Source organism: Trachemys scripta, chromosome 24, assembly GCF_013100865.1.
Source record: "Trachemys scripta elegans isolate TJP31775 chromosome 24, CAS_Tse_1.0, whole genome shotgun sequence".
In the NCBI taxonomy this organism is placed as follows: Eukaryota; Metazoa; Chordata; order Testudines; family Emydidae; genus Trachemys; species Trachemys scripta.
The window spans coordinates 9,289,523-9,317,168 of NC_048321.1; the positions used below are offsets into that span (position 1 = coordinate 9,289,523).

Here is a 27,646-nt window from a genome sequence, read left to right on the forward strand (position 1 = left end):
AGGGGTTTGCAGGCCCGGTTTATTTAGATTATAAAGCTTTGTTTACAGGAGAAGAAAAATATACCTCGTTTGGTCAGTCTCCAAGGCTGTGACTCGCCTCTCCAGGAACTGACATTTGGGTACAGTAAATCCATTGCCTCTGTTTTCAGCATGAATAGTTGGGTGCTGCACAGGGATCAGCTGCCCTTTGTGCATATCATTTCAATAGTGGCTTTTAGTTAGAAGTGTCAATTCTTAAGTTCCCCAGAAACATCAGGCAGGAAAAGGCTTTGCTAGGTCGGGCTGTAACCCATTGATACGAGCAGGCCTGGCGTTGGCCGGAACTTGCCTAGGAAATCAGTCACAAACCTAATCTGAACGTTCTTCACCTGACCGTGGCCTGTAGGGGTCCCAACCAACATCTGGATCCTACTGTACAGGCACACAGGGAGACAAGCCCTGCCCCGAAGAGCTCCCAGTCTAAAGAGAGAAGACAGATCATTCTCCCCATTTTATGGACTGAGAATTAGGGCAGAGTCCAGATCCTGAAAGGTATTTAGGCTCCTAACTCCCACAGAAACCCATGGGAGTTAGACACAGGGTAACATTTAAAAAAGCATCTTAGTGACTTGCCCCCAGTCACACAGGAGCGATGTAGCAGCGTCCCAACCTGAGTTCAGATCTCCTGAGTCCCAGTCCTGTGTTTTAAACCTCCTCGTTAGCTTGAATACCATGGTTCAAGCAGGCACTGGGCACCAGCACAGCTAGATTTTACTCACACTCTGCTAACCCTGTGCAATCTGGGACAAGTCCCCTTTTACGGATGTGCTGCTGTTTCCCTAGCTAACGAGGGGCAAAAAGAACGAGGAGTCCTTGTGGCACCGTAGAGACTAAAATTTATTTGGGCATAAGCTTTCGTGGGCTAAACCCCACTTCATCAGATGCATGTTCATAAGGCTTCGTGTTTTACGCCCACCCTGCACTAAGTCAGAATGGTGCATTTCACACCCAACGGCACAGGTATAAATGACTACAGTGCAACAGAGAATCAGGCCTTTTGCATCTAGGCTCGTGGAAGACAAAACTCCCAGCATACCTTGTGTGTTTGTTTTGGCCAAACGTTCCCGTTAAATTTCTGTAAAGAAGACAACAGATGGAAATTAACCACATAATAATGGGTTGGAGCAGCTACTCCTACGTACGTGTTTATGTTTCTTGCTAAAAGGCACTTGTTAAAAAAAAAGAAAAAAGGAGGTGCTAAGATTATAAAAACAAGTTTTATTATGTCAAAACACCATTCCAAGTAACTATGTACAAGTTATTCATACACTGTGGGGGTGCAACATCTCTCTCACTGCTTTAGATGGTCACTTGCCTTGATATCTACAGACTGTTCCGCTGGCAGAAATCCCATGAGCTGAAGTTTTGGTATTTGTTTCTTTCCTCCAAATGTAGCTGTGTGTTACTTGCTGCATAAGGTACCTATGATTGGCTCTATTATACTCCTGAAATCCCATGAGTGGTTATAAGAGTGATCAGTATTAAAAACTCTACATTCATTTAAATTTGGAAATGTAAGTTTGGTAAAGCTTTTAAAAGCACGCCGCATGAATGCACAGATCTGCTATAGCTTTCAAAACTTGTGTGAAATCTTCCTTCCTGCTGAGCTTAGTTGGGAATCGGGGGTCATTGCTGATTTTCCTAAAACCCTGGTGCAGTCGCTCATTTCAAAACATTTTGATCAATTATGTCCCATGACTGTTTCAGAATGTCCGTTCTTCACAAGGTGTTGTAGACAGTTCCCTCCTTTTTGTCTGACAAATGAACACAAAAGCTCTTGACAAGTCAAGTTTTCAGTGCAATTTGAGTGGATATTTATGTAAATGCACAGAGAATCCCACTTCCAAAAAGATTTGCAGGGCTTCACCGATTAACATAAACCCCATACATGAAACTTCTGCAAAATCTTCCCCGGCCTCCTCATTCAGGCTCCTGGAACGTCAGGATTAGTTCTCTCTGTTCTTTACTAATTGCCTGGATAGAAGAAAAAAAAAATGGTGAAGTCTTTCTCCTCCACAAACCCCACTGTTCAGGAAACAAATGCAGCACTGACGCAAAAAGGAGCATCGTTTCCACACTTGGAGACAGGACAGCGCAACACCGTTGACAGCATGTGCAGAATACAGCTCATGCATTGTTCAAGGAACAAGGCCCCATAAGGGAAGGAACTGCACATATACGAACACTGCCCGAGGCAAAACACTCTGCTTACGAGCACAGATGCAGGACTAACCCCCACCCCACCGCAAACGCACACGAGCAAAGTTATGCATTTAGGGCCGACTATTCCAGAGAGTTCAGCATCCGTTTAGGTATCTAGATAAGGGCCAAATTTGTTTTAAATGTTCAGCCTCCAGCCGCTTCCACTAAGACACGAAGGGCCAGATTTCCAAAGAGCCCAACATCCATTGGAGCAGCTCTTTGGAAAACGTGGTTCTAAGAGCAGGTGCAAAGGCAGCCCTGGTGAAAAGTCGGGCCTTAGGGGTCTGAACAGCTGTATGTGACACTAGACGATGGTTTCCACCTTCTTCTTGCCATTACAGGGACAGTCTCATCTTCCCCTCTTTCTGCAGGTCCTAGCAGCTGTTAAAAAAGAAGTTACATGAATAAGCAAAATCTCACGGGTTTCCTGACTCTCCATGGAAGAGGCGTGATTATACATTGGGACTTCACTGTGGGATGTAGGCAATTAACAGCATTATGCAATTCGCTGAGATGCAATTAATCAGAGCAGCAACCGATGCAACACAATGAAGCTAGATTGGGGCCTCGGGATTTGTGCACATAAGCAAATTCTGCAGTTGAGTGCCGTTCGGTTGCAGTTTGGAACTTGCATTCTTGGACCTTTCCATCCCAGTGCAGCCATTGTCTCTTCTAACTGGGGAGTCTGGGACCCTCTCGCTCAGTTTCCTTGGTTTGGGGGCTGGCTGGAATGGGAGACTTTACCTGCCATGTTTGCTTGCGATTTTGTATCTGCTGCTGCATCTCTGAGATTCTCTCCCGTCCGGCCAATACAGCCTCTGCCAACTTCCTGTTCTCCTCTTCCTTTTCTTTCAGGGCTCTACGCAGGTACGTCTGGTGCTTCAGGAGGTACGGCACCATGGCGCTATGAAGATCTTCCTCCGGGATCCCACTGGGACGCCTGGAAGTGACAGGGATGTTGTGAGGACTAGGATGCACCGCCTTTGCATGGTGCTCTACTTAAGTGCTTTAATTGGAACATGTAATATTTAGAGCGAGGCAAACCCACCCCATGATGAACCGGTCTCACTGCGCCATGACGTAGGTGGGGGGAGGGGAGGAATCCTTCCTGACACTCATGCAATCAGATGATGCCCTGAAGCATGAGATTTGATTAACACACATCCCCACCCTCGAACACGAAAAGCTACATATATTATTGGCAAAAAGACTATCCAGCCTGCCTTTTAAAGACAGCACAATGCGACTCCCAGCACTTCCAGTGCCCAATGAGCCCCAAAGGCTACGCACCGCGTGAATTTTCAACAGATCAGGACACCCCAAGCAGCCACGGTTCAGACTTTACTTCCCCTCCAATGCTATGGACATGGCCCAGAACGTGCGATTCTAGCACAGATGGAAGTCCAGCTAGATGACCGAGTCAGAGATTCAAATAGACTCAATTAAGTGGAAGGTGCACTTTGGAAATCGATGTCCTGTCGGGATACAGTAGTATGATTTTAAAAAATCCCCTCTGCGTGAAATTCACCCCGCCCAGAGAGCCATGACAAGATCTATGCACCACTTCACTTCCACGGGGCTTAAAGTGCTGCACGAGGGTCAATTTTATCTCTTTAAGAGTCAAAGGAATGGGTCTCCAATAAACCAGCACGCGTACTTCCAACATGCCAAGCAGAGCACTGCCTACCACGCGGGCTGTTCCCGATTCTTTGCTTCCTCCACAATTCTATCCATCGAGGCAAAGAGGTCCTCAAGATTCCCTTCCTTCTTTATCTCACGAATCTCCTCCTGCAGAGGAAAACCACCAGGGATTCAAGAACGATAAAAAAATGGAAGTACAATACATGGACATCTCTCTGCTTGGCCCTTCCCACTGTGTGCACAAGGACCTTCTCCTCTAGATGTCCTTCGAAACAGGAAACAAATGCAACCTATGCTGTACTCCCTCGGTTTGTAGTCAGCTCTGGTGCATTTGCTGCTGCTCACAGCTTTCCCAAGAATTAAAATTGTCCCAGTCTTGTCAGTTTTCAGGGAAGCTATTTAGAACTCTGCAGGCAGTCATGAAGGGGACAGGGATCAGGACAATTTCCCCCAGCAGTACAGATAGGCACTGGGGAAAGCCCCATTAAAGGGGAGACGGGGACAGGGAAGGGTATATTAGTTGCAAACTTGCTTAGGATCTCAGGGAACAAATGATCATAGTGCACTACGTTGAAGCACCTAGCTTTGCGGTTTCAGGAGCACCGCCTAGTGATTGGGAGTCAGATCTGAGGTAAGTCAGCTGTTCTGTGCCTTGCCTATAAAAGTTTACCCATCTGTAAAATGAGTAATATACACCTGTCTCACAGGGTTGATATGAGGCTTGATTCAATAATATTTGGAAAATGTTCCAAGACCTTTGGATGAAAAACGCTGCAACATCCAAAGTATTGTATTTCCCCATACACCATTTGGGATGTTACAAACAAGTCTAATTCTCAGCTAAACATCTGCAGTTCGACTTTAAATATAAACAAGCTTGTTTTAAATTCTGAACCTATTGGGTACAAATGTATTTCTTGTTTAAATCATCAAAAAAGGGAGAGGAGATATAGATATAAAAGCAAAGATCTGCTTTGTTTGTTCTTACCTGAATGGAAGTTTGCAGTTGGGATATAAACTGATCATAAATACTTCTGGTCATTTCAGGCTGGAGTTTATAGAAGCGATGGTAGCAGTTTGCAAACCTCTGGTAACTGTGCAAAAGAAGAAGAAAAAAAATGCAAACCAGACAAAGTGGTTTAAAATACCATACACTGGAAATTACAGCGTTACAAGACTGTAAAAGCCTGATTGAAGATTCATGTTTATGTCAGAAGAGAATGAAATGGAAGTAAAAAATATTCTGTAAAATTGTCCATAGTTAACAAACCATATGCACAACTGATCCATACACATCTGTATACTGGTTGGTCTAACAAAAGAGCCCCAATTCACAAAGGTTTTGTTGTGTTCAAAAGAACAGAACAAAATCTCTATTCACAGTCGCTTGTAAAGGGCCAAATTCTGCACTCAATGACATCTACACAACCCCTCTGAAATCAGCAGGATTGCAGTGATATAACTAAAGACAGAATTTGGTTAAATCAGACAGGTTTTCCTTCATTTCCCTTTGTCAAGCTTGTGCTGATGGTGCATGGCAATTGCAATCAGGAAAGCACTTTGGAATCCTTTGGTGTATAAGAAGATACAGAAAAACTAGTTCTTACTACAGTAAGCCACAGACAGGACAGAATGGGTGATTCCGTGAATGGCTAAGTATGCAGAAAGGGAGGCTGGGGCACTCTCTATCATCTGCACTTATCACTGAATCTGCAGCCAATAACAGTGTTGGAGAGATCTAGACTAGGAGTCGGTTTAATCTCCTCCCTAGGCGGAACTGCTGTGTGGGCAGCTGAATCTATGGCAGGATCTTGTGGGAGATTAGGGAAACAGGATGAAGCCACAGGTGTTGGACTGCACTTACCGCCAAACGTGTGTTTGGGAGGGGTGGATCTAGTCAAGTTGTGATTTTTCCCCCCACAACAGGGCACCTGGTCCATGAGTTATTAAGGAGGTGGCAGGAACAGAGTGGAGCGAGTACTTGCTTTGCTAGGTCTTAAGACCTAGGGTGGCCCCCACATCTCAAGGAAATACAAGACAGCTGTATGAAAATTATCAGACATTGCTTGTGTTTAAGGGCAGTGCCTCTCCTCCCAGAATTACATTCATGGCATCAGTTTACCCCCCGTATCACAACACCTGGGCCCTTTGCACAATTAGTGCTTGAAATTAGAATTTTTTTTAAAAATCTGATCCGATGTTCTTTATTGGCTGTGGGGGGCAAGTCACTAGGTACTAGATAAGGGGCTGGGCAGGCGTATTGACATTACTGTCTGGATGGAGAGGGGGAGCTAGACTGGAGGCAAGATTCCCCCTTCTCCCAAAAGGCTGCACAACTAGCTTTAAAAGTGCCCATCACTAGGGTGTCCAGAGCTCTGCCACTGGGCTCTGACAACACATGGGAAAGAGAAACAAAAGTCTGGCCAACTGTAGAGACTAATCCACAAGTCTCGCGTGATTTCCTCCCAAGTCTCGCGAGACTCGCCCGCCCCTTTCTCACCTCTCGCGAGACTTCCCGCTCGAACCCCCTCCCCCGTTCTCGCGAGATGTTGTCCCCTCACCTGCCGGCGGCCACCAGTTTCTCCAGGAAAGCGTCCACCACGGTGTCGAAGAGCTGCCCGCGGCCTGGCTCTTCCTCCTGGGCTGGCAGGGAAGTGAAGCCGCCGGTGGCCCCCTCGCCCTCCGCCCGCGCCGGGCCCTCGCCGCCCGCCGCCGCCATCTTGAACCGCCAAGAAATCTTCAAGCGCTCGGATAGTCCCGCCCCCGCCTCTTCTGATTGGCTGAGGCGGCAGCTCTGTTCCGATTGGTGAAATCGCGTGGCAATCGGGCGAGCAAGCCACGCCCCGTAATAGACAACACAACATGGGCTGGTTTGGTTCCTTTGTCCTGCCCCTGGCCCAGCAGCTCCTGCCCAGGGGTTGCTGTCTCCACGCACAATCCCCCCTTCCATGGGACTAGGTGGCAGGAGTCCCACAAGCCTGCCTCTGCTAGAGGCACTGGTGCCAACTCTTAGCCCCGGGCTCCTGCTAGGAAGTTGTTTTTCTTCGAGCCCAGTGATCAAAACCGCCTTGAGATCATCATGGAAAGTTTCTACCCTTAGGAGTGTGGAGGAAGGCTGGCAAAGGGGACCCCTATGCACCCTGCAGCCATAGAAACCAGAAAACAAAGAACGAACAATGTGCAAGCTTCTTGGGGAAGGTATCATCTTTGTGTTCCTCCGCTGTACAGCCCTTATCCTCATGAGATTCCACTCTGTGACACGGGCTGTAAGTAACTACTACACTAAAAACAAAACAAAACCCAAAGCTATTAGAGGCCCATGTGTTTAAAAGTAATCTCAGCGTGTAGGGGCCTGACTTAAGAGCTTCGGTAATACTAGGACAGTCACTTCAGTGCTGTGTGCTACTTTCACTTCTCTGCACTATAAGGATAATACACATCTCAAGGGCACACGGGGTGATTTGCTTCACATTTGTAAAGCACTCTGCAATAGTTACTCCTTTTCTACACTCCCCTAGGAGAGAAACACGTGGCTGGATAGCGGGTGTAAGAGGAATACTATTACAAATCCCCTAACATGAAAACAGTCCTAGCACTGACTTCACAAGAGCTCACTTTGAGGAGTACAAGAGCCTTCTCCTTTGCATTTCCCCATCATCAAGAGCAACCTTCCTGTATTATTAGTATGACACCACCGCTAGCAGAGTGCCTCACCCTCCCAGATTGAACTAACCTCATTATCTCAATACTGATTTATACCTGCCTCTGGAGATTTCCATTACTTGCATCTGAAGAAGTGAGGTTCTTAGCCACGAAAGCTTATGCTCCCAATACTTCTGTTAGCCTTAAAGGTGCCACAGGACCCTCTGTTAGTTAATAAGCTGTTACACAAAACAGACTACTGTTGCAGAGGGTAGAAAAAAATCAAGTTACCTTGCAAACACTGCAAAATGTAAATTACCCAACCGCGATAGATGCCTAATGAGATGATCAAATAAATAATAAAAACTTTAATTACACAAAGACATATTACAGTGCAACAGTGAAACCTGTTAAACATACACAATACATTCACCCAGCATCATATTTTAGAACAGGCACTGAGTCGTATCATTCTGTACTCCCACTGCGACAGATTCCAACATCATGGCTTTCAAACTCATTTGAAGATTGTATTGTGTTGGGATCCCACTTTATTCCAGCACATCAGTTCCTCTAATACAATGGAAGCCCTACAATGTTCCATTCCCAGATTTCTTCTTGCAGATTGGCATGTAGGTATGGGAAAGTTCAGATCACACCACCAAATATAATAAAAATTAAGATTGGGCCTGAGAGAGTGGCAAAATTTCAAAATACTCAGTTATCTAGGAGGGTTTGCACTTGGGATAAAGACATGCATGGATTTCATCAGGAAACAATTATACCCACTCATCAGTTTACTGATAGGATGATCATCTACTGTACATAAAAACCAGCAGCATATCAGAAAGGGTGGGGACATCAAGAATAAATTGACAATATGGTAACAGATGAGCAAAATTCAATGGAAATACTGTACTACCACAAGTTGTCACAGCAGAGATTAATATAGTCACTCCACAGCTGATAAATGCCCTTGAGCAGAAAAACCAATCTAAATGAATATAACCACAAAGGGTTTGAAATGCTTTATCTGCCAGAAAAGATACACGTTTTAGCCACTACAGGCTGATATATACTATCATTCTGTTGTGACATCCCCAGTGGAAACCCCTGCCTGATTCAGATCTTAAGGACTAATTAGATATACTGAGGCTTGATGGTTTAATGAAAGTGATCAATTACATCTGAACTCCGTGGAGAAGAGGAATAATCCAAACTGGGCACAAAACAGCTGACTGGAGATGCCAGGTTCGTGCAGAAAAATAGAAGGAAAACAGATTGCCTACATTTTTTCTGCAGGACAAAACTGCATCACTTGTAAAAGTTAAATCCAGACTAGCTGAACTGCACATCAGTCTGAAGGGACACTTAACTTGCTATCTAGTCAGTTTCAGAAGGGATTGCGGTTTCACGTACCACATGTCTCAGTCTATGTTTTTCCAGAATGTTTAACCTTGCACGATATATTTAAATTTGACACTTTGCATATAATCATTTTCACTGTTCAACTACCATCACTTTCTCAGTTAGTGATAATCTCTCCTGTTGCTCTGTGAAAGCAATGTTTTTTAAAAATAGGAAAGTGTTGTGAAAGCACAAAAATTGGCAGGGGGATCCCACAGGCAAACGTAGAACCCGAGGGTCTGTCTACACTGGCACGTCATCGGCCAAACTTTTGTCGTCCGGGGTGTTAAAAAAAACACCCCGCTGAACGACAAAAGTTTTACAGATGAAAAGTGCCGGTGTGAACAGCGCTTTGTCGGCAGGAAAGCTCCCCCTTGCCAACAAAGAGCAGCTACACTGCGTGCCTTTTAGCGGTATGGCTCTCAGGCACAGCCTTGTAGGGTAGCCACAGCCTATTTTCAATTCTTTTTCAGTTGACTGGGTTTCAAGTTGAAGGCATCTCTAAGGTTTCTTAAATTTGACAGTGCTCCTTAGATACATAAGATCATTAAGATTGTTCCCCCCCACCCCCAATACCCTCTCTCTTGTTAGAAATTGTCAGATACTGATGTTTAAAAAAAGAAAAAAAAGGGATCCTCATTCAACCAATGTCCCATTTCCTTCTACAGATCAAGACATGGATTCTATGCAAGTGAACATTCCAAATTGAACCATCAAGTCTCGAAAGACAGGATTGTAACCTTCACTGCAGAGGCCGCTATTATGGAATGAGCAGATTTCAAACACAAATATCTTTCAACAAGAACAAAACAAAACAAAAAACAAACAAAAAAAATCAGAGAGCTGTTTGCTGAATATGCTGCTTTGAGCTGGTTTGTCATACTGGCTCAAGTGTGAAGTGGGTCATTTGACGAACCCAGCTCTTTTCAATTGCAGAAGCACTTAGTGGCATTACCAGCCTCTGTGTGCTGTTTGAAGCCTCAACTGTTTTATTTTTTAAAAATTGTATTGTGCTACATTTAATCCTTTACGGCCACATTCTGCCCTTAAATCCAGAGACTTCAGTGACAGCCACCTGTATGGGCTTCAGAGAGGAGATTCTGGCCTTTTGGTCAGTGCTTTTCAACTCGTTCAGGATCAGTGTCTGCTCTGCGTGAGGGGATATATTCCAGGTCACTCAATTCAGTTAATAAAACAAAGATAGTTAAAAAGAGTAACATGACTCCAGAGTATTTGAAATCGTTTCCCACTAGAAATCATAAGTTACCTGCCTGAGTTAAGAAACCCTTCTGTTTTCAAATGAAAGAGGACTAATTTATCATGGGATACAATTTCAGTTTACTTACAGTCTTGAAGTCCACAGTAGGACTATAATCCTTTGCTATATTTGACGCCTCACCTGCATATCATTTATGATGTTTCATATGTACATTATATATAACACACAAAGCAGTGTGTCCTCCTGCAGCAGGCCCAGGAACAGAACTCACAATCCCAGGTAAGTTGAACAAAACTTTCTCCACATTTACTGGTTTAGGACCCACATTTTTTTTCCTGCAAGTTCATGTGGTTCGATTCTTAACACAGATATTCTCCTCTTGCCCCATCTTTCTTTTTTAAGGGAACAGGCTTTGTATCGTATTCCGGATTATAGTGTTTTGAAGAAGGGAGTTCTATACACCGTGCATTCATGCACATAGCTCAGAGGAGAGCAGAGTCAGGGTAAGATGTTGGATGTACCAGCTGGCCTTCTTGCCTGTCTAGTTCCTGATATGGTACCCATCACCATGGTGTGTTAGCACCTCGTGCATGTCATGGTTATCCTCGTAACACCCCATGTGAAGAGTACTATTTTCTCCACGTTATAGAAGGGGAACTGGAGCACTGTGGCCAATGTCACACAGCGAGTCTGTACCTCTATTCTGTGCCCCAGGGCTGGCTGGGCTCACTCTATCCGCAGAGTAAACCAGGAGCTCCTTAAGTCTGTGCACATCTGGGGCTCAGGGGAAGCCCATGCCCTTCTGAGAGCTAGAAGACAGGTGAACAGCTGAACAAGAGGTGGACAGCTGCAGTACAACAGGATCGGCACCAAGAACTCCTCATGAAGGTAGTCAGATGGATGAAAACAGGCAGCCAAGAATCAATCTGTGATATACGAATCAGTTATTTGGAAGTAGTGGGTTATCTACTCGATCTCACTGAGTCCCCACAACCTCAGTAACTAGCTAGGAAAAGCAAGACCTGGGAGCCAGATTCTGCTCTCGATCCCAGGATGCACATCTGGGGTAACGTGACTAAGAACAGAATCGGACCCACTGAGTACGGGCTCGTGCTGCACAACTTGATTCGGAGCCTTAGTTTGGTAAAAGACAATCCATAGTTTGGAATAAGCTTTTCTCTACAGCAAACGTGGATTAAAACCCCCTTCCTCTCCCCCAGACACAGGATTTTGATCTATTTGGTAGTAATGAACCGTTACTCAGTAGTTGATGCACTCACACCTATCAGGTGTCGATGGAAAGGCAGAAGCGATTTTCCTTCTTGCATCCTATGTCAATTAAAGCACGTTCAGCTCCTACTCCTTAGTCACATTCAATTCAATTTGCTCCTGAAGACAGGGAAGTTGAGCATTTCCATCACTCTCTGGATTTGTTTGTGCCTAAAGAAATTAAGGGTGGGAAGCAGCAGACATTTCCACTGGATGTAGAATGTTTACACTCACATTTGCCAAGGGCACAGAGTTAACCAGTCAGTCCCTCAATAGATGTCCTCCCCTCCCTCTCCCACCCTGAAAAAAACAAAACAAAACACACACAAAAAAGGATGATTAAAACCTGGATTAGGAGCCATAATTGCCATTAGCCTAAAGAAACAAACAGCTCAAATGTTACTCAACAATTGTGAGCGTCAGAACACCAGCTCTGACACTTGGAAGATGTGTGAGGAAGTGAAATAGTTTCCAAGAATATACAAAAATTATGTACAGATCTATTCAGAAAGTGGTAAGCAAGGTCTTAAAAACTGATCCAGGTATTTGTTACTCTCTTCCCTCATTTTTTAAAAATAAAAAAAGAATGTTTGAGAAAAGTTTTACTATGTACATATATATATTATATATTTTTCCACCTCTCACGGTACCCCTGCAATTAGCAGACTTTCCACCAGGAGGCCCTGCCAGAGTTTGTACATTTCTCCCCATATGGAAATTTGGCAAAATTAAAAGATTAAAATTCATTTCAAGAATAAACTTTTTTTTTTTTTTTTGCTTAAACCGATAGTCTTTAATTTAAGAGAGATCAGGAAATTGTTAGGTTTCACTCACACACCTGGTCGTCCTTGAATGAATTGTTAGTCAAAAGCTTTGCCATACGTTTGTTTTTTTCCCCTAAACCGATAGCAGCAGAATGTTGTGTTGCAACAGACCTGGGGAGGTGACTGCAGCTGCTTTTGATTCTGTCCTCTGCTGTGAAGCCACACAGTCCTGTAATTGAGGGAGACCAAGGAGAACCCCAGCTGTCTCTCTTTCGCTGAGCTTTCAACCACGGTCTGAATCCATAGGGTTTATAAGCCGCTCTCTCACTCGCTGTTTGCTACCAATGTCTAGAGTCCACAAGCTCTGGGCGGAGGCTCAACTTCTTCAGCGTTTCATACCCCACCACTATGACGATGGTGGAAGGGGTGGCCGATATGATACGGGCGGAGAGGCCTTTAGTGAGGCCCCACGGGCCTTCCTCTGCCATTAGTTGCTTGAAAGTGAGAATGATGGAGCTCTTGCCTTCCACCTGCAAAGCCAAGAGTGAAACCGTTAAGAGAGGCAATTGCTCAGAGAGGCAGCTTGGGCAATGGCAGATAAAACAACTGCATCTGTGGTTGCCTAAGGGGTTGTTCTGCAATAAGATGGGAAGATATTGCACTCTATCGAGCTCCTTCAAGAGGTATACCATTGAATTGCCTTCTGGTTTTAATTTGAAGGGGAACCATAGAAACTACAGCACCAGATCAGACTCGAAGTCCCTCTAATCCGGTGTCCTTGGCTCAGTGGCCAGAACCAGCTACTCCTGAGAAAGAGGCAAGAAACCCCAAAGACGACTGTAATTGGGACTCCGCAAACCTGCGATCAGACCCTGCCTCAGTTTCCCCACTCCCGGGTAAGCTAGAGGCCAGTTCCTCAGCCAGCATGTCAGTGAAGCTCCCACCAGTGTCAGTATTTCGTTCCCTTTTCCAAATAATCCATTTCTTCAAAGACAAACACAGTTCATCATCACACAGGTAATTCAGGGATTGCCACATGAACCCTCCTAAGACCTATGCCTCAAAGGGCTTCTTCTGCTGCTGCTGCCTACCCAGTGGGATCCTGAGTCACGTCTTGCACCTAGCTAGTGTGGCAAGCCGCCTTCCAGGTCCTTTCCCTAGCCCAGGGTTTCCCGTAGGAGCCTTTCTGCAGCACTCCCAACTAACTGAGGTGCTTGGATTGTTGTCTCACCACCTGATGAGTCACATGTGCAGCTAAACCCAATTCCCTTAAAGGACCAGCCCACCCTGTGACAAGGCAATTACGCAACAACCTGCCCACCGTGGAATTTAACCACTTGCATTATTTTATGTTTGCTCCATCCCCCTGTGTGTTTACATTAGAGACCCCACAAGCCTGGAGTTTGTCGTGGGACAGAATTTCACTTCCTGCTGGGTGCTGCCCACATCCCCAGAGGTGGCCGCCTTTCAGCAGTGCTACATGGATATCATTTGGGGAGGAAAGTGTGCAATGCAGGTGTAAGTTATAGGTTATTCTGGCTGGCTCCTGCTCACAGCAGCTCTTTACATACTGATGCTATTACAGTCTGGAGAGCGGAGATCAGGAGAAGTGTAGAGGAAAAACAAAAGATGAGCTGGGTATTTTTGTGCTCACCAGGTCAGGAAATAAACCAAATAAAATACACCGGAGAAGCAGGCTGGTATAATTAAATTTAAACTCTGCCAGGGTACTAGCATGAATTCCATGACCATTGTGGAGAGGGATCTTTCCCCTGAGAACAGTGCTCCAGATTCCCCTAGAAGTCAGTCCATAGCAAGGTTACATGAAATTTACACAGCATCATTTCTCTGATCATACCAGTCTGGGAACCCTGTGACCAACAACAGTCTCACAACGTGGCTGTAGCTACCAAGGTTCTGACTCCACTCTGGACAAGCCTTTAATGACACTAGAACAGGAGAAAAACAAAGGGGTATTCTCCCCATTTTACAGACAGGGAGAGTGAGGCACAGGAGTTTTTAAGACCCAATATGCAACAATCCATCGGAGCACCTAGAAATAAACGCTAGAAGCCATTGAGAAAAGAGACAAAGTGACTTGCTCACAGCTGCACAGATCAGTGGCAGAGCTGGGACAGAACTTATGCTTTGCGACTCCCAGTCCTGTCCTCTAGACCACATTACCTTTAGGCCGAGCTCTTACCTGCACGCGAGCCCTGATGACGTCCATGGGGTTGGTCAGAGTGGAAGCCGTTGCAGCTGCGAGTGGCCCAGATATAGCTTGGAGGAGGAGGTGTGGACAGTCTTTAGGTGTCAGGAAAGAGAGCTGTTCTGGGAACGGGAGGGAGAGTAAAGTTAAAGACACATGTGTATATATGTATCTACTCAGCTGTTCCGTACCTCCTTCCAGCCAGAACTCCCAGCATTCACCCATACCAACCTCATGGGGTAGGGTCCGTGTTTTGCGGACGGGAAAACTTGTTACATACATATACACTGCTCACATGCCTCAATGTTTCTAGCTTGTTTGGGGTAATATAAAGACACTGCACGTTATCTGCAAAGATTCATATTAAATAGCCTATGGAGCAGTCAGTCGAAGTCTCCAGAAGGGTAGTACCTAGTGAATTGTAACACTGCTTCTTGCAACATCCCTCCAAGTAGAGAACAACGCATTCTCTAAAGAGCTTACCACACCGTGGGGGCCATAGCTTTCTTCATTCTGGTTTTACATTGTAGTATATTAAGTAACATCACGTGTAGTTTTTAAACACACACACACTTCTTCAGGAAAGAGGTTGTTTATCATAGGATCATAGCAAGGTAGGGCCAGAAGAGACCATGAGAGGTCATCAAGTCCAGTCCCCTGCTCTGAGACAGGCACATGTAAACCTAGACCATCCCTGACAGGTATTTATCCAACCTCTTCTTAAAAACCTCCAATGATGGAGATTCCACAACCTCCCGTGGAAGTCCATTCCAGAGCTTAACTGCACTTATAGTTAGAAAGTTTTTCCTAATAGTTAACCTAAATCTCCCTTGCTGCAGATTTAGCCCATTACTTCTTGTCCTGCCGTCAGTGGACATGGACAACAATTGATCACCATCCTCTTTATAACAGCCTTTAACATTTTTGAACAGGTCCCCCCATTCAGTTTTCTTTTCTCAAGACTAAAAACACCCAGTTTTTTAACCTTTCCTTGTAAGTCAGGTTTTCTAAATCTTTTTTTATCGTTTTTGTTGCTCTCCTTTGGACTCTCTCCAATTTGTCCAAATCTTTCCTGAAGTGTGGTGCCCAGAATTGGACACAGGACTCCAGCTGAGGCCTCAACAGTGCTGAGTAGAGTGGGCCAATTCCCTCCTGTCGTTGACATATGACACGCCTGCTAATATACTCCAGAAAGGTATTAGCCTTTTATGCAACTGCATCACCCTGTTGACTCATATTCAGTTTGTGATCCACTCTAACCCCGAGATCATTTTCAGCAGTACTGCCATCTGGCCAGTTTTTCCCCATTCCCTGTTTGCTGTACAGGTTAGGGTGACCAGATGTTCCTATTTTATAGGGACAGTCCCAATATTTGGGGCTTTTTCTTCTATAGGCGCCTATTACCCCCCACTCCCGTCCCGATTTTTCACACTTGCTGTCTGGTCACCCTGGTACAGGTTCATATTTTAAGATGCGCTTGTGTCTGCTTAGAAAACAAGGAGAGAGCTCTAGAGACTATTTTTGCTGCAAACCCCAAACCCTGGATTATTTCTACTGGTGTACTTTGTGCCTCAGGGCAGGTCACATGACTGTATTGACAGATCAAGACCAGTATAAACTAGAAGCACCAGGAGCTGGAGGAAAGGCATTTTGAGCCTGAGTCCTGGAGGTCTCACCACCTTTCTGGGAAAGCTGACCCAATAACAGAAGTGAAGATGATTCTTTAAAAAGAAATATTCAGTTACAAATGATCAGGCTTCGGAAGGAGAGAATGGAGCTTATCTGAACTGTGTACAGTCTATGCCCCCTCCCTTTTTAAAAAAATCAACGCGCTATTTCAGCCCCTGTACACCATGTGGTTTTTACAACCAAACACTGCAGTTTGTGTGTCGAAGTAGCAGCTGGATTTCAAAGGCAAGGATAGCAGCTACTGGGAAGCTCAAACGAGAACAGCATCCCGATATCACCTGGGCTAATAGCTTTACAGTTTGCTAACAGCCCGAGTATCACCTATATTGTACAAATTAGCTGAGTTCGGAGGCATTCTGCACAGGAACAATGATCTCTTGAAAGGTACAGCTTTGTTTCGTAACACAGTGGTTCTCAACCAGGGGGACACGTACCCTTGAGAGTATGCAGAGGTCTTCTAGGGGGTACATCAACTCATCTAGATATTTGCCTCGTTTTACAACAGGCTATAGAAAAAGCGCTAGCGAAGTCAGTGCAAACTAACATTTCATACGACTTTATACTCTATATACTACACACTGAAATGCAAGTACAATATTTATATTCCAACTGATTTATTTTATAAGAATATGGTAAACAGGAGAAAGTCAGCAATTTGTCAGTAACAGTGAGCTGTGACATTTCTGTGTTTTTATGTCTGTTTTGTAAGCAAGTCGTTTTTAAGCGAGGTGAAATTTGGGGGTACGCAAGACAAATCAGACTCCTGAAAGGGGGACAGTCGTCTGGATAGGTTGAGAGCCACTGATGTAATATTAGGTTTAAAACCTACTGAACACAAGCACATCTTGTTTAGACGCCCAACCGCACCTCAACTTGCTTGTAGCTCTATTTGCTGGTTCTGCTAAGGGATTTCATACCCTAGAAGTCTTTTGGAAGCCTAAAGGGACCCAGGTTCCACACTTGAGAAAGCACAAGTCACACGTATGCAGCAGTTTTAATTTTCAAAACATCAGCTCTTCCACACTCCTGTGGGGGGAGGCAAGTCTGATCCACAAGTAACTGTTGGGGAAGTCCAGGCAGATGTGCCAAGTGACTTGCCCAAGGCCACACACAGCGTAGAAGAGCTGGGATTAATACTCATTCTTGGCTCCCAGTCCTGCGTTTAGACCAGCGGTTCTCAACCTCTCTCTTTCTGAGGTCCCCCCAACGTGCTATACAAACGCCATGGCCCACTTGTGCCACAACGAATGTTTTTCTGCATATCCGGTATATTAAAAGCCAGGGTCAGTATTATGGGGTAGCAAGCAGTGCAACTGCCCAGGGCCCCACGGGGCCCTGTGAAGGTAAGTTGCCCAGGCTTCGGCTTCAGCCCCGGGCGGCAGGGCTTGGGCTTCAGCTTTCTGTCCTGGGCCCCAGCAACTCTAACGCAGGGCCTGTTCTCTGATTTATTTTGGCAGACCCCCTGAAACCTGCTCACAGCCCCCCAGGGGGCCCAGACCCCTGGTTGAGAACCACTGGGTTAGACCATGCCACTCCCTTGCCAGAGCTGAGATCTATCAATGCTTCACTCTCCCCTGATTAAAGAATGGGATACAAGCCACCTGATCCAAGAGATGATGGCTACTCAATGCTCCAGGGGACAATCATGCCTCCCCTGACCCGCTCTCTGCCAATGTGCCTTGTGCAGAAAACGCCTTTCCAGCCCCTAGTCAATTCAAATGCATGAGTGTGAATCACTCTGATCTCATTCACAGAGATAACAGCCTTGCTCTGAGACGTTTGGGAATATTTATGTAAAAACAATTCCCAAGCAAGGAGAAGGGGTGGACTGACCCTAGGAAAGCTACCCTCCTATGCTGCCCCCAGACAATCGCTGCAGCTTGCCTCCTATCAGAGTCGCACTGTGCAGTGCACACGTGCCACGGGGTGGTGGTGAATAACGCCAGCGGCCGCGACACTATTTCCTGTGTTCGTCGGACCTCAACAGCAGTGAATGAGATACACTTTTTAATGTGGGCGTGCTTACAAAATTAGCAGACTGAATTCTGAATTAGTAATTTCATAATTACATGCAATACTCCTGGGGGAATTCGGCGCCACTGCGCAATGCAGAATTTTGCAGAACTTAACATTGTGCGTGCAGAATTTCCTTTGCCCCACAGAAATGGGCCGCAGTACGGCTAGCTGTCACTGGGCCCGGCAGACCTCAGCTCACACATAGAAGACACTGCTGGGGGGAGGGAGAGGGAGCTAGAGGGTTCCTGGCAGCTGCAGTTCCCAGCATGCCCTGAGGGAAGGAGAGAGCGCTGCGCAGGAAACTCCATGCAAGCCTGGGACCAAGCATCAGGCTTTCCCTCTGGGTCTCTGGGCTGGGGGGAGGGGGGGGAGAAGGGAAGAGAGGAGCAGGTGTCTGGGCTTGGGGGGCCACGGGCTGAGCTTTTGGGGGGGGGAGGGGGGGGTTCTGGGAAAAGGGGGGGGGGTCCTGCAGCTGGGCTCAGGGGGAGGGGGTGCAGGTAACTGGGCCAGGGGGCCCCCAGGGCTGGGCTGTGGGGGGGAGGGGGTTCGGGGGTATTGGTTGGGGGGCCCCACAGCTGGGGAGAGGTTGTGGGTGTCTGGCCCCCCAGCTGGGCTTGGGGGGGAGGGGAGGGGAGGGGGAAGAGGACAGAGAAACAGGAACTGGGTTGTCATAGGGGTTTCTTTAACTCTGTTCCTGGGAGAATTTGTGTGTGTGTCTGTATTGTTACAGACAGACTTGCAGACCGGTATTTTGAAATCAATTATCAAAATAACTGAAACTGGTGTGATTATGAAGTGTTATTTTGACAAATAACATTTGCGGAATTTTGCAGAATTTAAAATATTGTGTGCAGAATTTTTAATGTTTTGGCGCAGAACGTCCCCAGGAGTAATGTTTAAAAAAAAAAAAAAATGTTTTTTGGTTTACTGAAAATCAGGGAGCGTTGACATCTCGGCACTCAGACCCCAAAGTGCCAAGTAGGTGCCCAAGCCAAGTCATGGCGGAAGCTTCCGTGTTTCACCTACCTGCATAGAAGTGGTAGAAAGGCCACCAAACCGCACTGTTGGGAATATAGGTGAGCAGAGAGGCCACGTAGCCCCTGTAGAAGCCTCTCAGTCCGTCCGCGTTGAAGATCTGTACAAGGATGTCCTTGGTCTGGCCGAAGACCACGTTACGTTTGCAGTCTTGGTACCGCACTTTGAACCTGCCCATGCTCTCCCCCTCGCGCTGCATCATGAGGTGCTGGGAAACGACATCTATGGGCACTGTGATGCTCTGCGCCACCAGGGAGGCTGAGCCGCCAGCCACCAGCGACTTGACGACGTTGCTGTTGTTGTACTTGGAGACGTACTTGCGGGTGAGCTCGTAGGTGGTCACGTAGCACTGGCCTGAAATCAGGGTGAAGGTGTTGACCAAGAAGCCCCGGTACAGCCCAGCTGCCCCTTCCGCCCGTAATATCTTCACAAAGGCGTCGAAGGTCCCATTGTAGTGACTCTTGCCCTTCTGGACCTGCAGCCGTGTTCGGATGAGCGTGAAGGGGTAAACGCTCACCCGGATCATCATGGTCATGCAGACACCGAACACATAGAACTTCTTCTTGTCCAGATGCTCCCACTCGATGATCGGGATGTTGCGTTTGTCCTCCATAATTCCCTGGAATGCAGGGGAAGAAAAATTAGTGACCATCAGATACTCCCCTCCACCTTCCAAAGGAGCAGACTAAGGGACTTTTTGGATTAAGCCTCCTTTCTCCGTTGGGCCCTGCAGTAACCTTCCTGCTAGCCAAGGGCCGGACTAAGCAAGCTTAAGAAACAGTCATTATTATAAACAATGATGTTGGTGGGGCCTGAGTGAAACAAGTGGCGTAGCCTCTTGGGCAACCAGCACCCAAGCTCTGATTGCCTGGGGGGCAGTGATGGGTAAATCTGAGGATCCCACAGTCTGCTAGCAGTCAATGAGAAGGCAAGATGTTGCCATTACCAGATGAACACAAATAACCAGAAGGTGGCTATAAGGACTTTGTACATGAGGACCCACCTGGCTTATTCAAGCCTCTTGAGCATAGACATGTCTAGGTGGTCACTCAACAGGATTTGCCATGAGGCCCCATAGGGGTGTTGCTGAGTTTACCAGCAGTTATCCCTTGACCCAGTTAAGAGGTACACAATTGATTTCCCTCACCTGCCATTTTCTGAGATTAACCACTCTAGCATACTACCAGCAGAAAGTGGATCAGCTGCCCACATCATGCTAGTCTCCAGTGGGGTGGTAAAAATGTATTTAAAAATGTTTTTTTGTTCTTTTAAATGTAAATTAAATACAGGTTTATTTTTAAAAAATAAATGTGAAATAATGACAATCTACGGTAAGGCCTAAATTCATTGTAATCTATTAAAATAACACTTTAAATACAAAAAATATTAAGTACTTCATATTTGCTGACAAGTTTTAAGGAAAATCAAACCACTGAACTGGTGCAAGTCACTGGCTAAGCACCTGGAACCAGAGTCTGACGTGCCAAACCAGTTTTAGGCATATTCAGAAGATGCAGAGAAAATATTTTCTTCACTTCAGTTTTTTCAACTAGTTCAGGTCAATGACTAGTTCAAAGTTAAGAAACCAATTGGGAGTCTCCTCTTCCAATCTATGAATAAAAACTAGGTGTGAGAGGACAAAATCTACTAGTTCTTGAAGGACAGTGACCAGAAATTATCAGTTCAATTCATTAGCCTCAGAGAATACTTCCTTTGTTTAATAAATCAGGGCAAGTCTACACTACAAAATTAAATGGACCCAAGTTAGGTTGGTGTACTGCCACCACAGAAACTACTATGCATGTCAGCCCTGTGCTTACATCCCTTGTTGCTGCCTTTGACAGCCTGAACTGCATTGGACACTGCACCAACCTAACTATCTCGACCTAAGGATTATGCCTCTCACGAGGTGGAGTTATCAAGTTGGTGTAGTGGGCAACTTACAACAGCAGGACCAACGTTGTGGCGTCATTGACGCTTACAGAGTTAGAACAACATCAGCTGCCCTACGTTGACCTAACTCTGTAGTACAGACCAGGCCTCAGTTAATTTCAAAGGCAATACATGTTTTGATAAACTTTTTTTCCTTATGTACCCAGTGCATTTAGGGTAGTTTGATTTAATAAAAAAAGTTGAATGCTGTTCTTGTGCATTTTTAATTCAATTTGAATTTCCAAAAAGAGCTTGACTCATATCATAAATAAAATGCATCATTCACCATTTTCTAACGTAATAAAAATGTAAAAATTAAGACTCTCAACAAGGGTACTATAGAACTGCTTAAATAATCGTGCATAGATATGGTGTATCCTTCTGATTAGCAAAAAAGCACCACCACATATAGTGCAAAGGCCACGTTTAACTGCAAATCAGTATGTTTTAATGATTAGCAACCAATGAAAATCAATCTTTATTTAGGAAAATACAAATGGAAAACGTGACTTAAATCAAGGTTTCCTAGTTGATTTAAATGACGATTAAAATCCACCCTGCTCTCCAGAATAAGGGAGAACCTCCCTTCATGTATCTTGATTTTAGTTTCCTTTGGAGTGGCATGGGTATGATCCAACTATTCCAGCTCTATGACATACTGAAATCTTAGGTATGTGACCACACCCCTCTGTGCCTCAGTTTCCCCCTCTGTAAAATAATGCTTACTGACCTTTGTGAGATGCTTTGAGATCTATGGATGAAGAATTAAATATTACCTCTTATTGAACATGCAGAGCAGGAAAATTGCTTGGCAACCAAGGCAGCTTCTCCCCTGTCATTCTGAGTTCACTGGTGCTGCTGGACTTCAGGATCCTACCCTTCAGGTCCTAGGCTGTCTACAAAAGTAAACGGTGATATGTTCTGAAATCTCTGATTCATCGCCTGAATCACAGCTGTTTTTTTCCAGGCTCCTCTAATTTTTGCCTCCCCCTCACTGATTGGAAATGCAAGTCAAGGGGTAAAGTGAAGAATAAGGATTAAAGGGAGGAGGAAGTGAGACCACAGATGTAAACAAGCACAGAATTATGCAGCGCCTCTAAGGGGAAGGCAAAGAGCCGGAAAAGAAAGTTAGCAAAGCTCACGGTTCAAGGAGCCCTCAGCAAGGAGTTGCAGGTTGTACTTTGATGAACTTGGTTCATTCTCGCCATAATCACTTTCGTTACTAGATAATCTTCTCTGGTGCAATAATCCTGAAATACCCGTTATGCCTCCAGCTACGGCTGCACTCGCAGGGTCAGGGATCAGAACGGAGTTTCAGTAAACACAATGACTCCTTGGGGCCACATGGACATTCATGCCACAGAGCACTGTGGTCTCCAGCAGCAGGATGCAGTAAGAGGCTACTCACAATTCAGTTTCCCCCTTCAACCCAGCCGACCCTATTTAACCCAGGTCTCTCTCCTCGCCTAACAACCCACCATCTGATCTCTGCTGAATTGCCCACCGTGCCATAAGCCAATGAGTGCCAACCTTTGTGCAGATGTTTCTCTCTGGGATAAGATTCTGAGCTGTTCGTACCACCTCGCATTGAACTGTTGTTTTCTCACCTGCTGCAAAGTTTGAGCGGATGGTCTGGAGCAGGCCTAGCTCCTTGCAGAGTCAGGCACATACGAAGGAACAGGAGAAAGGCAGCAGGAGCACCCCAGGACAAAGCCCAGAGGCACTTTGCTGAGCTAAGACGGGAATGCTAGAGCACAAGTTTGGATGGTTGGGAACCACTCCACTGTCAGCAGCCTCCCCAGATGATAAACTCTTTGCCCTCCCATACGTGAGGCAGTACTGGGTGTGAGTGCAAGGGGGGAATGTATTACAGGAAAGGATTCTAGCCTTTATGCACTTGAGATCATTCAAAACCACTGGCTGTAGGTTTCCATTTCCTGCGGAGATGCGAAGAACAGTGATGGCGCCCCTCCACGCCAGTGACCTAAACTGATCTGGGCGTTTCATAAACCAAAGGAAAGCTCATGATCTGCGTAAGAGATAAGAAGAGCGGCCAATAGGTCCCCCAGATTTCTCACTAGAAAGTCTGTTTACTATCTCAAGTAAAGCCAAGGAAGGCAGCAGGTTGTACTTTGCTGGTTCCCTTAGTCAGTTTCCAACTATCAGCACAAACAGAGGTATTTGATTTTCATACAATTCCCGTAAACTGAAAACAACCCCCTTAAAATCAGTGCTGAAGAGGTGGAAAGATACAATGCCCAGGCAGCAGCCCTCAGTGACAAGCGCTCCCGAAATGCATATAAATGAGAGACTTGACAGAGAGAGCCATGGCAGCTCACGGGCTTCTGTGATGACACCCCTCTCACGTGACACTATCTCTGCCCCACGCCCTTGTAGCTACAGGCTCTAAAGCATCATACTAAAGTTAGCCGCATAGCAGTGGCTTGCAAGAGAGCTCTCTGAAGTTGAGGATGCTCATATTTCACGCTGAAGAGGTGGCTGGTGGTAGGGCCTGACCCATGAAAAGTGTGTTTAGATACATTCATAAACTCTACAGGAAAAAAAACCCCATGAGCATAATAGCTTGGATTTCTATAGCACCTGACCTACCATCTCAGGATCTCAGACAGGATTCTTCACACACCCAGGTATAGACCAGTATCGTTAGCTCCATTTTACAGACATGGAATCGAAAGTATATAGGTGAGGGGATTTGCTCCAAGGTCCCATACTTAATCAGTGGCAGAGGAAGGAACAGAGCTCCGGCTTCGTGAACAACTCCCCTCGTCTGTCTCTAACGCCTGTGCTCTAACCACTCAGACTGGGCCAATGGAAGGCCAATTTTGCCAGTAAGGCTTTCTAGTATGCTTCCCTCCTCTGGCAAAGTATGCCCCAACCCACCATAGACTTCACAGATCTCAATCTGGGAACTCCCCACCAGTGTGTGTCACTAAACATTCCCCCCCCCCCCAAAAAAAGCTAAAATAAAGTTATAATATCCAACTAGAGCCAGATTATTGTTAAACTGAACATTTCCCATTCCAGATCAAAGACTCTTCCCCGGGTTCAGTGTAGAAAAGTTATATCTGTCAGAGAACACCCTGATTATGTAATACAAAGGCCAGAGCCATTCAGCTTTAGCCACAACTTGCTTCAAAGGGCTTGTCTACACTTGAAAGTTATTTCAGATGAAGGTAAAATTTAAAGAGCAACAGCTCCCTGTGTGGACACACTTATTATGGCAGAGTGCCTTTTCCCAGTTTTGTTTAATCCACTTTGAAAGCAATAGCTATTCTGGTCAATTTCCCTGTGTAGACAACCCCTAATCATACAGATCAAGACAGAAGTGATAATGCCGGTGACTGCAGGGACCCTATGTTTGCAACCTACCAGGAAACCCAAAGACAGTCAGATGGAATAGGTGTTACGTTATTACGAAGGGCTTGATTCTCAGGTACGCTAAGGCCTCTTTACACAGCTCTGGCAGTGAAAGGGAGCTGTAAGGTTTAACTGTAATTCATGCCTATTTTAAAGCCATTTTACACTGTCAGAGTGATAAAAAGAGGCCTTATTGTAAACAAGAATAAGGCCTCAAATTTCAGGCTCCATCAATAAAGGTCAAGTAACCAAGACTATGAGAGAAATGTGCTTGATAAAACAACTTACATATTTGCTTATGCCCTTAGAAGGAAATAGAGGATTTTAGGGTGATGAAATCCCTTCAAAAGTCCTTTAAATTTAAAAGAAAAGAAAAAAAGTTTGCTTACTATCCGCTAGCAAAAGGTTTACAGAACATCAGCAAACATTTTTATAGGCTTATTGCAACTTCTACTCATGTTCAGACTGGACAGTGAGGTTGAAAATACCACATGGTATTTGCAAAACAACAATCTGAATGAAAATAAAAGGTATCCTATTTTACCTGGTACAAAAATAAAACCATGACTCACTGCTTCCGCCAACTGAAAGAGACAAATGAATATAAGAAAGCGAAGGGCTTGTCTACACATAAAAGTTGTACCACTTTAACTACACCAGTATAGCTAAAGCAGTATAACCCTCTGTAGCGTGGGGAGATAGATACAGATATATAAAAGTGATTAAACTGGTATAGCTATTCCCATACAAGAAGGGGAATAAGCTAAATCATTATACGGCACCTTTGAACCAGAATAACTGTGCCCACACTCCAACTATTTCAACATAAAAATCACCCCCCCTAACCAAACAGTTACACCGGTGGAACTTTCAAGGGTAGTCCAGGCCTTCAACCCAGTCTGCTCCGCTGCTCAAGTTACTTTAGAAGTAACACAGCGAGGTGAAAAATCATATTGACTTTACCTGTGTTATTAGTATCACCACAGATTATTAAATCAATGGAACTAGGTGAGGTCTAGTTTACTTCTCAGAGTATGCTGATTGCGGACAATGACACACTGGTCACTTTCACTTCCGGGTCTAGTCAGTTTCATTTGTTTGGCTCTCAAGCTGTTGCAGGAGCTGCAATGTTTGGCTTGTAAGGCCTTCCCTTCAGGGACAGGAGTTTTACAAGTTCAAGGAAACATTTGCATTGGTTTTAGGTTCTATACCGTGTTGATTTTATTACTGAGGCCATCAGCTCCTCGGGGGAGAGACTGTACTTTCCTCTATGTCTCGTTCATAACCACGTTCATTTGGAATCTAAATCTAACAGACAATGTTGCTTTAACCCCATCGTTTGCAAGTGATGGAAACAGGGCTATGGCAGTGGATTAATCGCTAAAGGAGGTGTGAGCGGGAGAGGAGTGCCTGGCATGACTAGGAATGTTTTGATTAAATATACTGGGCAAACTCCTTGCCCCACTGAAATCAATGGGAGTTTTGCCTTTGACTTCAGTGGGGCCAGGATTTCACTTCTTATGCTTCCAGAATTTAAACCTAAGGCCTTGGTCAACACAATGATCTCATTAGAAGAGATACTTCCACCCTCAGGCACTCCCTTCCCACCTTTTAAACACCACCCTCCCCACACAAAACAAAGAAAAAAATAACTGCCAAATTCACCAATCCCTGTCTAAGACCCACACATTAAAAAAAAAAACCCAACAACTCACCAATCACTCCTTCCCCCCCACCAAATAGCATGCAGCCAGTATGAAATTTCCAGACCACACTCTTCATTCTGCTTGTATCTTTTATACCTTTCTTCTGCCCTTTGTTTTGACTATTTAGATTGTAAGCTCTTGGGAGCAGGGGCTGTCTACCACACATATTTTACAGAGCCTAGCACAAGAGGGCTCCATTCTCAGGTGGCCTCTAGCCACTACCATAATGAATGACTCCCCCACTTTGGGGGTAAGGACATGGAGACCATTTGTTAACTTGCTCTCGTCTAGCCCAAAAGTCCATGGAACTTGGGCAGCCAGAAGCCTAAAACTACCCATAAATAGGTCTATATTTATACAGAGAACTGCGTGACTCCTCACTGTGAACAGAAGGAAACTATTTTCTTGAAGTTGTACCTGGTGGTTAAGGCAAATGATTAGGAAGGAGGACTCCTAGGTTCCGGTTTCTGGCTCTGCCACTGCCTGGGTGTGTGATCTTGGGCAAGTCATTTCCCCTTTCTGTGCCTCAGTTTCCCCAGCTCTAAAATGGGGGCACTACCTACCTACCAAGGGTATGTGGAGAGTTAAAGTGGTATGAAAACCTCAGCTGAAAAATTAAGAAGTGCAGAATATTTCTCTGGGGGAAATCTAAACCAAGTCCATATAATTTTCTAAGAGGCTTGAAGGATGTCTTCGGATAATCCCAGTCCTTCAGAAAATTCACTTTGCCTGGTAGGCTCATGTGTAGTTGCAGCAAAATTTGTGCATAACAAGGCTTTGGTAGCCCGTGTCAAAGGAGGCCAAGCAATGATTGGAACTAGAGCCCAACCTAGTCTCAAATACAACCGATCAACACAATTTGTACCCCTTTAACACAGCCTGGCCAATCTGTGTTATAAACTTTTTGCTGCAACGGTGTTTCAACGTGATTCTTTGGCCAATGAAGACAGGGCCTTTGTTTGCTCCAAACTAGGAGAGAGAGATCTCCCAGTCAGCATACTAATGCCTTAGCCTGGAGTCCTGGGTGGGCTGAGAAACTGCCTCTCCAAGATCTATGTTGCCTCTGGACTCTCTCTAAACACAGGAGGTCAAACATTCCCAAAAGCAAGGCCACTGAGAGTCTCCTGATTTTAATTCTTATCTCTGTACTAAACCAGAGCTGGGCTGGTTAGGTGACTCGGGATTACTAATTTTTAATAAACACTTCACACTTTTATACCATTTTTATCCAAGGATTTAAAAAAATACATCTTTTACAAACATCAGGCCTCACAGTGCCGCTAAGCATGATCCTCATTTTACACAGAGTGAAGCTGAGTCATGGAGAGGTTAAGACCAACACTTTCAAACACATCCACTGATTTCAGTTGCTTCAATTTTTGGGCACCCAAATTTGGACATTCCGTGGCTGGTTTTCAGATGAGGCAAGCACCCACAACTCAGGTTCAGAGCTGACTGGGGTGACCAGCTGGCTGTCTGGAAAGATCCAAAGCTGCTC

General features: G+C 45.3%; 2 protein-coding genes across 2 annotated transcripts; both read right to left on the minus strand.

Annotated features, from left to right (window-relative positions):
* Positions 1-1,237: 1,237 nt before the first annotated feature.
* On the minus strand, positions 1,238-6,631 carry PMF1 (polyamine modulated factor 1). Its single transcript, XM_034756829.1, has 5 exons — positions 6,444-6,631; positions 4,871-4,976; positions 3,929-4,029; positions 2,986-3,181; positions 1,238-2,013 (listed from the first exon to the last, which is right to left on the minus strand). The coding sequence occupies exons 1-5, from the start codon at positions 6,599-6,601 to the stop codon at positions 1,960-1,962; spliced, it is 615 nt and encodes a 204-aa protein (XP_034612720.1). The 5' UTR covers positions 6,602-6,631; the 3' UTR covers positions 1,238-1,959.
* A 1,246-nt stretch (positions 6,632-7,877) lies between these two features.
* Positions 7,878-24,827, minus strand: SLC25A44 (solute carrier family 25 member 44). Its single transcript, XM_034756469.1, has 5 exons — positions 24,731-24,827; positions 21,841-21,960; positions 19,124-19,751; positions 14,387-14,514; positions 7,878-12,713 (listed from the first exon to the last, which is right to left on the minus strand). Exons 3-5 carry the CDS (start codon positions 19,743-19,745, stop codon positions 12,522-12,524), a joined length of 942 nt encoding a protein of 313 aa, XP_034612360.1. The 5' UTR covers positions 19,746-19,751; positions 21,841-21,960; positions 24,731-24,827; the 3' UTR covers positions 7,878-12,521.
* Between the last annotated feature and the right edge of the window lie 2,819 nt (positions 24,828-27,646).